Here is a 14,087-nt window from a genome sequence, read left to right as displayed (position 1 = left end):
TTTAAAGGTTTTACCAACTGCAAAAATGTAGGTGTACCTGGGTACCTCAGTTGGTTAAGCGTTTGATTCTTGATTTTGGCTCAGGTTATGATCACAGGGTTGCGAGATCAAGCCCAGCCTTGGACTCCATGCCTGCTTAAGATTCTCTCCCTCTCCCTATGCCCCACTCCAAAAAAATCATCTGCAAAAATCTAACCCCTGAAAAAAATTAAGTCCTAAGTATAAAATGCCTTTGATGGTTTTCTCCAAAAGCACATGAAAATTATATCAGTGAGTCTGTGGTACATTTCATAAACGTATGAATGTATTTACACAGCAATCTGGATTATTATTGTTGTAGGTGATGAAAATCGTGATGTATCAACATGTGCTATATACACGACACTATCACATTCATCATCTTTGATTTTTACAACAGTCTTACAAGGGAAGTATATTTTCCTATTTGGGGATGAGAAAACAAGCTCAGAGAATATCAGCAACTTGCTCTACATCATTTAATAAGTGGATCAGAGCTCATTCTCCACAGATCCAAAATAAAGCTTACATAGAGTGCTTCTTTTGGAACAAAAAGCAAGAACTCATATTTTCTTCGCATCCCACACCACAAACTATGGATTAGCAATATCTTGCAAATGTATAGATCCCAAGACTCAATGGTGTGGCAAAGAGATAGGTGTTAGCCTGAGGGCCCTCCTTCCATCTGACTCCGTATTCAACCTGACTGGTCTGGCTATCCAACCTGATTGCCCTTAATCCATCTGGCTGCGGGGGGGGGGGGGGGGGGGGGGGGGGGGATGTGCATGTTTACACTTGACATCAGCATGTGTTCTTTGCAAGTAAAGTGTAGTTAAGTAAATATTTTATATTAGTCCCTACACAGAGGAATGGTTCTTCTTTCCTCATATGAACATAAACTTACTATCATGGCATGTTTATAATTTAAACAGAATATTTATAAGCTTCCCTAAAAAAGATGAGGAACTCTGACATGATCTTTTATAAGCATGATGCATGGGGCAATACGGTGGCATAATATGTCTAGGTGAGAGAAGAGTGACACCATGAACCTTCAAAGGCAAAGAAATATGAAATGAGGGACTCCTGAGCAAATTACACGTTATCCACTCAAGGAAACAAATTGCCATTATTTTAACCAGTTTTACCCATATTGAGTTCAACTGCTCTTGAAATTTTCCCATACAAGATGATGCTCTTAAAGGTGACTTAAATAGGAGCCTGTTTCTACTGCGATCAGCCTTTAAAGCATTCATGATCACCTAGATTTGTAAGATTTAAGAAGGGAAAACCCGTGCCATCTGTTAGTAATTTTGTTAATGCACACCAGATTATTTTACAAGTGTACTATTTATCATATTATCAAATTCTTTGGGTTTAAGGAGATAAAAATTGAAGTGGTCAGATGTTACCAAGAGAATATTAGTGCTCTTAAAGCACCTATCCTTTGAACAAAAGAAATGCAAAATCAGCATTAGTTTAGACATCAGCCCCAGCATAAGATTTGGGATTCTTCTTTGAGAGAGTATCCTTATATAAAAGTGATAATAGTAAAAGATTGAGAAGTAGATAGAGTCAATCTTAGCCAGTTACAAATAATGAAAAAGAAATCCCAACCTATTTAAAGGGGGGAGTAAGGCTTAAAATAATTTCTTTGATTTCTGCATCTTGGACCATGTTAAAACATGGAAAGAATGCCTTGTACAATCAAGTGCACTTTTCAATCTACTCCTTTGCTTTTAAGATTACAATTCATTCTGCCTATGGTAAACAGAAAACAAATGAAGTCTGGGTCGTCCTGAGCAAACACAAAAATTACAAGCATTTAGAAAAGTCAGCTTTTTTTTTTTAAAACAGAGAATTGACCAAAATATATTTTGCTATCATTTAAATGTTTTCCAAATCACAGGTAAGATTTATAAGCAATGCTTTAAGATAAATTTTTTTAAACTGTATCTTTTGAGAAGCAATTCATCTGTGATTAATAGAACATCAAAATAAAATAAACTGGTTAGAGCATCATCCTTGAAGCCACAAAAGATATACCTTTAATTTGGCAAACTACTTTAACCCATAATTAAACAAAGTGCTCCCAAACAGTAGTAAAATTCCACTAGTCCTTGGCTATCTGGAGAAATGTACCGGCCTGATCAAATATATCAAAGTCTTGGAAAATGAAGAAACGCAGCTGCTTGAGTGAGCATGTATTATAAGGGGAGAAAAAAGGCAGGTGGGAGTTGGGGGGGAACATTTGTAAGTCTGCTTTCTCTATCAGTATCCCCAACTAATCTGAAATTCTTATTACAGGCTTTGTCATCTGACCACGTGTGTTCATTTCATAGAATTATAATACTTCTGGTTAGTATACTGTATTGATAATTACTTTGAATTATGAGGTACAACTTTTCTTTAGCTGATTACTCAAATGTCTGAGCCACTACTTTCTGGAAGGTCTACTCTGACTTCTGATCATGGATGCTGACCAGCAGTGTACATCCTCATCAGGTTTCAGCCCAGTGAATTTCAGGAATTGACTGATTTCCATATGGAAGGTGGCTTGGGCAGATCCGCTAGGTACTCCCTATGTCTTCTAATGTTGTTTTGGCTGAAACCAGCATTTGAGTGGGAGTAGATTTTAGAAAAATATTCAAAACTGTTTTTAAGGAAAACTGTTTGGAAAAAAAATCAGAAAGCCAGAATCATCTCAAAAGATTTAAAAGAGTCCTGACAAATAGCATGAAACACAAAACAGGATAAAACATCAACATTGTACAAGAACAAAACTGTTCAAGATTATTTCCATTTTTCACATATGTTAGGACTTGTACTCATAGGGACGTTCATTACATTACTTAGAGGAAACCTGAAAACTTTATAGTGTATTATTTCCTGTTTCCTGAACCAAAGACTATTTGTTGAAATAGAAAATACATTATCTGGCAGTCTTTAGTCTCTGCTACAGTACCTCTGCTTCCAAACCTACTTGCACCCTCTCTGTGATACTTGAATGAGTTTACATATACGTATGAGAACTTTATTAGGAATTACAACAAGGTGTCTCAAGGGACCTAGACAAAAATGGGCAAATGGACTCTAAATTGTAGAGCCCCTTAAAGGTAGATGCCATAGAGAAGGCGAGTCGTATATTTGATATACCCTTAAAAATTGATCACATCAAAAACTAATGATGTATTGTATGGTGACTAACATAACATAATAAAATTAAAAATTAAAAAATTGATCAAAACAAGGTATAGCACAGTTTAATCCATTTTGTTTTGTTTTGTCCATTGAATATCTAATTCAAAAGGGTTCTTTTTCATTCTGAGGTTAAAAATCACTGGTCTCTTACCTTTCCAAGTTAGAAATACCAATGCAGAACGAACGTTAACTGAAAATAAAGACAGAAACACTTAAAATAACACCTTCCAATTGAGGCTATCATTGATAGTGCTCAAAACACTTTCATTGCTCTGGTTTGATTCTCATAATAATCCTAATAAATAATCGGGAAAGATATTATTATCTTAATAGTGTCAATAATTAAAGGACTTGGCCATGGTCTAGTTGTTAGTGCAGCTTCGAAAAGGAGCTTTCAGGGGACACCTGGCTGGCTCTGTTGTAGAGCATGCAACTCTTAATCTCAGGGTCGTGAGTTCAAGTCCCACATTGGGTATGGAGACTACTTAAAATAAAATTAAACAAAAAAATAAAAAAAAGGAACTTCAGACAGAAAAGACTTTCCCAAGATGGCCATAGGTTAGGCTTAACTTACTATTTAAATTGTTGCAAATTTTCATTTTTTGAATGAGATTCAGAGGCAACCACAATCACTCAAGATGAACTTGGATACATTCTTAAATAACATACTTGATAAAGCCAAAACATGTTCAGAATTATTAATCAAACTGACACAAGGCCATGCTTGTGCCCAGTGGGTAACTAAGCTGAGGGTATATTGAAAAATATTACTTTCTATACTTACCAAGATAGGAAATATTGAATTTGAGACACAAAACAAGTGACAAAATTACATGAAATGAATCCAGTAAAACGCTTTACCTGTGGATTTTGTGTTAGGACTTGTCTTAGTCAAACATAAGTGTTATTATTTTAGAAGAGTTGATCAGGTCTAGTCTGTCATGGGAAAAATGAGAACAGGAAGAAATCTGGTGTTGAGATGTCTGGCTCTTACTCCGGACTCACAACACAGATTCATTAAGGGACTCAGGGCAAATCACATCCCCTGGTTTCCCCTTTCTTCTTAAAAATAAAGGAGTTTGCCTATTCACAATCTCTCAAGTCAGCTCCACCTGTAAAATTCTGTGAGTATCTGTAAGTCACACTTACAGAAATATACTTACTCACAGAACTAACTTGTATAGTATCTCTTCCTTCACATACTATTAATCTAATGGAAACCATGCTTTAGAAAAAAAGAAATAGTGTGGATGATACCTCCTTTCCATTTTATAGGGGAATAAGACAATAAATACATAAAGTATGTAGGGACATAAAATCAAGTATGTTCAAATGAGCAACCTTTGAGTTCTAGGTGTGCTAGAAAACATTATTCTGATTTACATTTCATTCACTTAATATTTTCCCAAGAAATAGATATTGAGCTCCTACCATAAGACAGACCTAGGGAATACAGGTGGCCCTCACATATCTTATGTATATTAGAGGAGTAATTTACCAATAATTTCTAACAGATTAAAAGAAAAGTACTTAGTAAAAGGCATAGGTCAGGATAGCAGAGAGATAAATCTAGTGTGGAGGAGCAGAGTGGGGTTTTGCAGAAGACTTGTCTGTAGAAGTTGTCTTTGAGTTGGAACCTGAAAAATGAGTGAGTTAGACAAGAGGATATAGGGGTCAAGAGATTCCAGGCAGAGGGAAGATCATAGGCAAAGACTCTCATCATCTGTTCCTTCAAGCCCTTGGTATCCAAGGTTCTAAATGCATCTCTAACACCTATATAATGAAAAACTAGAGCAATAACCACAGGATCACAAGAATTATGTTTATAATTATACTGTCATCTAAACTAATTCGAACGCTAGAACTGAGAATGTCTTCATTTATTACAATTCTTTCATAAGAGTACTTAGATTTCACAAGTGGGTCTGAAACACTTGGCTTTCTTTTATCTAGTTTCAGTGTCCAAACATGAGTAAATGTATTACTATTTAAATAGAGTTACAAGTTTCGGGAAGATCAGGATGTTCCTTGGAAGATAAAACCAGCCTTGCTCACCGGCATACCTCATCTGAATCACGGCATTTCTCAATTCCCCTGAGAATTGTACATAACTAGATGCACAGAAGAAAAGTCGACTTGTTACACATAGTGAATGCCTTAGGGCACTGGGGGCTTAAATTCTCTTGTGGAATCCCCTGTTGATCACTGCATTTCACAAAAAAGATGTACAGAGGACTCGAATTTGTTTCTTAATATCAGTGTTCGTCTAAATTCTTTACTCATAATCCTCACCTAAACTGATACTCTTGGTGACTCTGTAGAAAATGGAATTTCCTCAGAGTGTTGAATCAGATAGACATAGAAATTTAGATGCGACATAAATGCCTAGATCTCTATTTCATATATATCTACATTTTTTGTTTGTTTATTCAGAAAGTTAAAGCTGCTATGGTCCAGACAGTTCCTGATTTTCCTTTTCTGTGGAGTTTTTGATAACTAAATATCTCCAGCGTTCAGGTAGGTATACCAACAACAGTGATAACCAGAACGTTTGTTACTAATATAGAGACAGGGAGTGTGTCACCATTTACAATGACATTTGACATGTATTTCCTCGCTGGATTCCCACAACACCACCACTGAACCAACATAGGTATTATTAGACAATTCATGTCACAGGTGGAAGCAATGACATATATAGAGATCAAATGTTTGTAAGACCATGCATTTAATACATGATGAAACCCGAAATTATAATATGGTCTTATAACACTGAAGACCATGTTTTATTCTACTAATCCACTGTGTTTCAATTATTACACGTAAAAATTAAGAGAGTAGGAGAGTACATAAATTTACTTTTGGACTCGTTTCTTCCTTCTTCAGTACCACAGTTCATATTATAGATTTATACTGATGTAACTCAGATTTAAACCATGAATAACCTATTTATGTTTAAAAAAAATAAAATATGTAATATGCATGACTCTCTATGTAAGATGGACAGGAAAAAGAAATCTAGTTGACTCTACCAGTTTCCGCTGACCTCCACACAATAGAACTACGTATTTATTTTGCAGGAACACAAATTTAACTTCTCAGGGAAAGGGGGCTCAATGACATCAGCTGCATTATTAAGTCTGCTGATTTCCTCTAGGGGAGGAGAGGGGAAAAGGAAACAAGCAGACATGGAACAATAAAAGAAATCGGAAGACCAGAGGAAAGCACTAATCGGGGGAAGGGAGGAGGGAGCAGATGGCTTAGGAAGGAGACATGTGGGAATTGGGGGGAAAGGAAGTAATTGGCAAGGAGAGGCTGAATGCCAAATTCGTGAAGGATCTGGAGGACACTGGGGATTTGGATGGGATGTGAGTCAGCTGCTTTTCACCAAAATATCACACCAGCGAGGGAAATCAAAGAAACCTACCAAGACACACAGGAAGCAGAAAAGGACTAGAAAAAGAACTGATGACATACTACGTTCTAATAACTGTACCTCTCCGGCGTGGGATTGGGAAGGGCTAAATAATTTTTTCGATGTATAACTGACTTTTTCTCCTAACTTCATTCATGATTTTCAAATCCTTAACTGGCTTATGAAAGAAATGATGTAGGTTAAGACCCTTCTATTTGCTTTTTAACTATTTTTTACATACCTTGTATGAATATGATTTTTCATTCATCTATAAATCAATTCCTTTAACAATCTAGGCTTAGGGTGACCAATTGTCCTGCTTTCCCCAGGACTAGGGATTTTTAACGCAGATGACAGGACAGTCCCCAGCAAGCCAGCATGCCTGGCCATCCCATCTAAGTCACCTTAAGAAAAACTTATTAATACACTTGTTCATCCTGTTAAAATACATTGATGCTGTAAATTTTTTCTACATTTTTCAAAGAAGAATGAAAAAAAATCTTACTATAGTTATGTGATAAGCAGATGAAATTGACAATAAAATGGTTTCAAGTCTGACCGTGGCTTTGATGGAAACAATTTAAAATGAAACTATTTCTCCATCATCTAAATTATTTTTTTCAGTTAAGTAAAAAAAACCTTTTAAGCTATACAGAATATTTATAGCATGCTACTATAGCATAGAGAACAAGAAGAAAAATTAAAAATTCAAGGCACAGCTTATTGCAAAGAATAACACAAGTCATTAAAAAATGTTTATGTCACAAAGCCACACACAAAGAGAATGGAAAAAGCATGTTTTATTCATCTGTAAATTTTAGCTCAAAAGCTAAGAATTTCAAACATGAAAAGATGAATGTCTTTTAAGCTTTTCTTTTAACTAGTAAAATGAAATCATTCAAGATAAATGACAGCCAAAGGTTATTATGAAGAAACTAACTCTGATATTTTAGAATTGAGTCCAGGTAGATCTCACAATTTACATTGTACTGTTACAGTATTAGTTTTTGTTACACTTAACTGTATCTGTACAAAATTGCCAAGCCACTACATCAACAATATTTTCTTTAACTCAATTTCCTATTCATCATATAATTTCTTGTAATTGTTTAGTTTTTCAGCAATAAGCTTTGAAATATGTATAGCTGATTATATTTGAACCTGGCTAATCCACAATTTGGACAATTATAAAACACATTCAGTTGAATAATTCACTGATTCATAATATCCTTTTTAATATAAATCCTTCTTAATGTCAAATGGTAAACAGTTATTTATCATCCTCATATCTTTTGAGGTAGGATTTCTAGAGCCCGGAGAAAGAGAGCACCCATGAGGGTCAGTGGGGGAGGAGGGTGGTGGCAGGAGAGAGAGAGAGAATCTAAAGCAGACTCCACACTGCGTGCTGAGCCTGATGCGGGGCTCGATCCCACAACCCTGAGATCATGACCTGAGCCGAAATCAAGAGTTGGCCAGTTAAATTGACTGAGCCACCCACGAGCCCCTGGACCAATTCTTAAATGTACCAATCCTAGTTTCAACACCACCATAACCTTCACTGAGTGAACTACCTCTCCAGACCCTTATAAAGATAATGTACTGTAACATTTTTTTCAAAGATTATAAGTAATCTCCGCACCCAACATGAGGCTCGAACTCACAACCCCGAGATCAACAACTGCATGTTCTTCAGACAGAGCCAAACAGTCACTCCCTAAAGATAATATTTTACAGCAGAAGCTAAAGGTTACTACCATTCTAAGTTAAAATCTACATTGATAGCAAATCAGAGTCATTATATATGTAGCAAAATCTATAGGACCCTATAGAAAATGTTATTAGTGAGCAAAAGACAGATGCTCTCATAATTGTTCCCCAGCCAATTCAGAGTTAATTGCTGCATTAGTGAAATTTTAGTATTTATCTGACAAGGTTGTTGTCAAGATTAAAAGGGTCAACATGTATAAAGAATAGGGCCTGGCACATAGCAAGTGCTGTATAGTAAGTGTTTACCATCATCATCATCGTCATCCAGGAGACTAAGTGTGCCAAGGAGGAGGGGAGCAAAAAAAAAAAAAAAAAGCTTATTCATTGAGTTTTCAAGGGAATTAAACGAGATAATATATAGAGGTGCCTGGGTGGCTCAGTCGTTAAGCGAATGCCTTCGGCTCATGTCATGATCCCAGGGTCCTGGGATCGAGCCCTGCATTGGGCTCCCTGCTCCGTAGGAAGCCTGCTTCTCCCTCTCCCACTCTCCCTGCTTGTGTTCCCTCTCTCGCTGTGTCTCTCTCTGTCAAATTAAAAAAAAAAAAAGACTTAAAAAAATGAGATAATATAGAGTATCTGGGACATGGCAGGTGCTCAATATGTTTTTTTCCTATTTTTAACTTTATCAATTTTTCACATTTACAAAACAATTGTGAATTTAAGCACAATATTTCCAAAATATAATGAAATAAAATAAATACATCACTTTTTGTAAGGCATAGCCAAATGTTCTACATCACCCCCCCCCAAAAAAAGTTTTGGCCGTCTGATTCTTCTCTATGAGAAAATTTCACTTATTAATAATAGTGGTTATGACTAATTCTCAGGCATATGAAGTAAATCTGTTTAATCCAGCCTGCCAGTTAAACTACTTCTATTTCTAACTCTAAGTATAAATACTCACGTCTAGAAAAAAAATAAAAGAAAGGAAGAAAGACTAAACATCATCTAAGTTCTCCTTCAAATTATTCTAAGAAATAAGTGCCAAAAGAGTTCTAAAAGATTCTCCTGTCAGGTAGGAAAATAAGAAAATGCTATTTATATATTGCTGGTTTATAATCATCATAGATCTAAAACTTGGCTCAGAATCCAGGTCAATGTAAAAAGAAATGACTTAAGAACATCAAAAATACAGGTGCAGCTACAATTCAATTACATATTTGCCCTTTTTGGTAGGGTGTGTCTTTGTTCTCACAGCTGGGAGGGTTGTACTTTACATTTTCAACAAAGAAAGCCACCACATTAAAGAACTCTAGAATTTCCTATAATCAAAATTGTAGCAATAACTGTGCAATCTTTACTTGCCTTTCATAAAGATATTATGTGCTTTAATCTCCTGTTCATCTGTACTCAACACATTTGGCAAAGTACATTAACAACAGAAATGAAAACAATTATTTGAAAACAAAACTTAGAAAAGAAGAATCACATAAAATATCTAATAACCAATATCTCTTAAGAGTCTACTTTCAGTTTGGGGGGACAAAAAGAATTGGAAAAAACATCAGACATTCTGTTTCTGTTTGAAATTTTTGTTTTAATTACTCAATTTTAGTCTTGCCTAAAGGAAAACAAAAACAAAGGCAATATGATCTAAATAAGAACAGTAATTTTGAACCCAAACTGCTGATTTTAATCTATTCATCTCCCTGCCTGTATAAATATATATATTTTTTTACCTCTAGTGTTTTATCAGTTTAACAGCCATAATTTATCCAAAACACACAGATGGTCTTAGAAATAGTAAAAGTTTCAGATGTTACAACTTCCTAGCATATGGAACATTATTGTGGATCATCATTTTGGCAGCATTTAAATGGTTTTAAAATTATTTATACGTTAACATCTTGGCATTTTTCATAGTCATAGGTTATTGCAACTTTAAATTGTTTGATTCCTGACTGGAGGTGGTTCTTATATTGACTCTAATCTACTAAGTGTAGGAGAAATGGTGCCCTGTATTCATGGGATAGCAGCCTCTGGGCAGCAGAGGATAAATGAAGACCCAATAATAAATTAAACATTATGGCATAAACCATGACATCTCTTCAAATTCAGTATTTGATACAATAGGAAGTTCTGAGATTTATAAAAAAAATCAAATTTACCACAGCAGTTTTAAACTGTGAATATCACAGAAAATGCACGGATACACATGTATTTAAGAGTAAGTCTAACCTTTCAAAATGTGAGACTACAATCACCTTTATTTTTTATCTTCTATATTAGATACAATATGAAAAGAATTGTTCATACTCTGTGTCTGATTTCAATCTTTCCAATCTCTCCTGAACCAGGTCAGTGAGGTTTCAGCCCCTCTGTTCCACGGACAGTGCCCTTGTGAAGGTCATCAACGAATGACCGCCAACTTGTTCAATTCAATGGTCAATTCTCAGTCCTCCTATTTTGTGATGAACCAGCTGCAACTGACTCAGTCTTTGCCACCTTCTTAAAACACTGCCTTTGCTTGGCTGCCCCCCGCTTTCCCACCCTTCGCACTCCTCACTCCTAGTCTCCACTGCTCTTTCTGTCTCTTCTCTCTGAGGGTGTTAAACATTGGACCTCTTTTCCTTTCTACATATAATCACTCCCTCGGTGATTTCAGTCTCCTGTTTTTAAATAATATGGACATGATGATGATTCCCATATTCATCAGGATAAGCTACATTAGTCTGTGGTAAGAAATGCTCCATGACTCAATACAACAAAGATTGCTCACTCATTCAATGTGTCCATCATGGAAAGACAGAGGTGTGGGGTGGAAAGTTTTGGTACCCATAACTTAGGGACCCAGGCTCTTTGAGTGTCCATGTTGTAGATGCACTACTTGGAACATGTGTCCTCCTTGTTTGCCACATGGCAAAGAAAGAAAGTGCTGGAGGCCCACTCACTAGTATTTAATTTATTTAATTTCCACTCACAGCCCATGAAGCTGAACCAGTCAAATTGGTCTGCCCAACAGCAAGGAAACTGAGAAGCAGAGTCTTTCATCTGCCCAGAAGGAGGGGAGGATTGCATAGTAATGAGTACTTGCTATGTCTACCACAACTCAATTTTTTCTGCAGCCTCAACCTCAACTCTGAATTCCTGATTCATGTTTCCAACTGCCTATTTGACATCTATACTTGGATATCTAATAAGAATTTCAAAATTACAATGTCCAAAACTGAGCTGCTGATACTTCCAACCCCAAATCCTCTCTTTCTGCAATTAAGGGCATCTCAATATTTTCAGTTGCACAGACCAATCAATTAAGGTAAGCCTTGACTCTTCTCTTTATTTATAAGCCACATCCAATCTGCTAGCAAATTCTGTTGGCTATTGCTTCACAGCAGATCCAGGCTTTAACCACTCCTCACTAGTTCCCCTCCTAGCACACTGATCCAAACCACCATTTCCATCTTGCCTAGATTATTGCAAAAGCTCCCAACTAGTCTCTCTGCTTAATCATTATTATCCTTCAGTGTGTTCTCGACAGCAGAGGATTCTGCTGAGAGACCTCTGATGTTTTCCAACTCAACTCAAGGGGAAAAGCCAAACTATTTACAAGATCTATAAGGTCTCACAGTTAAAAAAAAAATGAATATATATATATATATATATATATATATATATATATTCCTACAGTCTGGCTACTTATTCCCCCAATATTATCTCCTACCAATCTCCCCTTTGCTCAACCCCCCTGACCACTTTGCTCTTTTCAAAAAAATGTGTTAGGTAGGCCCCATGTCAGGGTCTTTAAACTTACTGCTTTGTCTGCTTACTTTTCCAGTTATTTGTGTAGTTTCCTCCTTCAGTTTTTTCAGGTCTTTATGGGATGCATTCTCTGGTCATCCTATTTAAACCTGAAATACTACCCCTATCTTAATTAATCTGTCTACCCCTTTAGTATTTTTTATAGGACTGATTATAGTCTAGCATATTGTATATTATACTATCTATTTTGGTTTTACCTGTTTACGCACAGAATATAAACTTCAGAAGGGCACTCACTAATTTCTGCTTAATGCTGCACCTCCAGTGTTGAGAATTTTAGCACTAATTTGTATTAAACATAAATAGGTAATTAATCAGGAAAGATCTGAAGGAGGAAATGGGTAATAATGGTTTCAATGTGTTTGAATCACTCAGGCAGGGAAATGGAAATTACAGATAGTGGTCAGTAAATGACTTAAAATTTGTTTTTAAGGCAAAGATATTATCTTAATTGTACATAAATCTAAAAGGAATCTGTCATCACCAATAAGAGAAGCATGTGTTCCTATAGTCTCTGTCCCCTGTGCTCTCTACTTCGCTTCCCCAAACCAGTGTTTCCCATACAGTTCACTTTGCCATGTGACTTTTCAGCACCTCTTAAAAGTACAGCCAGGTTATTCTCACCCCAATTGCTAGAATTATAAAAATCCTTTGAGAGACTCATTCTAATTCAGATCAGTGCAGAAAAAATGCTTGATTTTTTTTCTTCAAATTCCGTAAAACCCGTCTACCATAAGCTTCTCGATTTTATTTTTCACTATTTAATTCTCATGCTAATCTGATAACTGGTTGTTCAGAAATAGTGCAAACATTTATTAGGGTTATGTAGTCTGTGTTATAACTTTGTTCTTCTCCATGTTTAGCAGTGACTTTTCCTTAAACACATATTCTCCTGAGGTCAGTGATCATAACGGACACAGAGTATGAGCAAAACAAAGAAATTTATAAAGGGCAATATTGTCCAATCATAGAATCAATGAGAGTTCAGTTATTCTGGTACATCAGTAAACACCTTACAAGACAGAAAAAGCAAAGAAAAGGCAAAGAAGTCATATGGAATCACTGATGTCAAGAAGAAAAATTCATCCTTACTCCAGATAACATATTTCTCTACTTGTATACAGCAGGAATTTGAGACTGACGCGCTGCCCACTGCGCCAAGAGGGCTTCTTACAGCAGGAATTTGAAATCTAATAATCTAGTCATGTGATTTTATTTTTGAATGAGATAAATCCATCATTAACCATCATTCAGAATGAAATTTCAGTTTTCAGGAATATTAAATTCTAAAGAACACAAAAGCCATTTGAAAAGGAGAAAGAGATTAAAAAAACAAACAAACAAATGCTGAAGTGACTTGGGAGGCCTTTGGAAACATAACTATATTACCGAATTTTTAACATTTTTTACTGTAGAAAATGGAGATGTGATATGCCCTGAATTATAATAACAACTAAATCATACATGGAAGTGTTAAGTCTAAGACATTAAAGTAGAAATTAGAGTTTTCTCTTCTAATCTCCAAACTAAGCAACATGCATTTTCCTCACTCATTTTCATGTCAATACCGGGAAAATGGAAAGATGTTCATTTTAAAAGAAGAAGTGAAAATGGGAGATAATGCAACCCTTTATTTAAAAAAAAAAACAACCTACTTCACTTTTCTCTTTTCTTTGGTGAAGATATATACTGTTAGATCTATAAATGCTCCCCACTGCTGAATTAAATACTCACAGTTATTCTTTCATCTTTGTCATCCAGTGGAGAGCCATCTTTCTTCCAGGAAATGGTGGGTTCGGGATGGCCTCGTGGAGGTTGGCATTCCATCACAGCAGGCTCCCCCACGGCCACCATGACATCGGAAGGATTTTGTCTGAAGTCATCCCGTAGGACTGCAGGAACAAGATGAAATCATTATACTCAATTG

At 35.9% G+C, this 14,087-nt stretch overlaps 1 protein-coding gene across 1 annotated transcript in view; it reads right to left on the bottom strand.

Annotated features, from left to right (window-relative positions):
- The window catches only part of ROBO1 (roundabout guidance receptor 1), a 1,115,645-nt gene that overhangs the window by 123,220 nt on the left and 978,338 nt on the right, over positions 1 to 14,087 (bottom strand). The window contains 1 exon segment of the mRNA XM_027585188.2: positions 13,895 to 14,052. Within this exon segment, the coding sequence (XP_027440989.2) occupies positions 13,895 to 14,052 (158 nt within the window).

This window comes from Zalophus californianus, chromosome 1 (assembly GCF_009762305.2).
Source record: "Zalophus californianus isolate mZalCal1 chromosome 1, mZalCal1.pri.v2, whole genome shotgun sequence".
In the NCBI taxonomy this organism is placed as follows: Eukaryota; Metazoa; Chordata; class Mammalia; order Carnivora; family Otariidae; genus Zalophus; species Zalophus californianus.
This window is presented reverse-complemented; position numbering and strand designations above follow the sequence as displayed.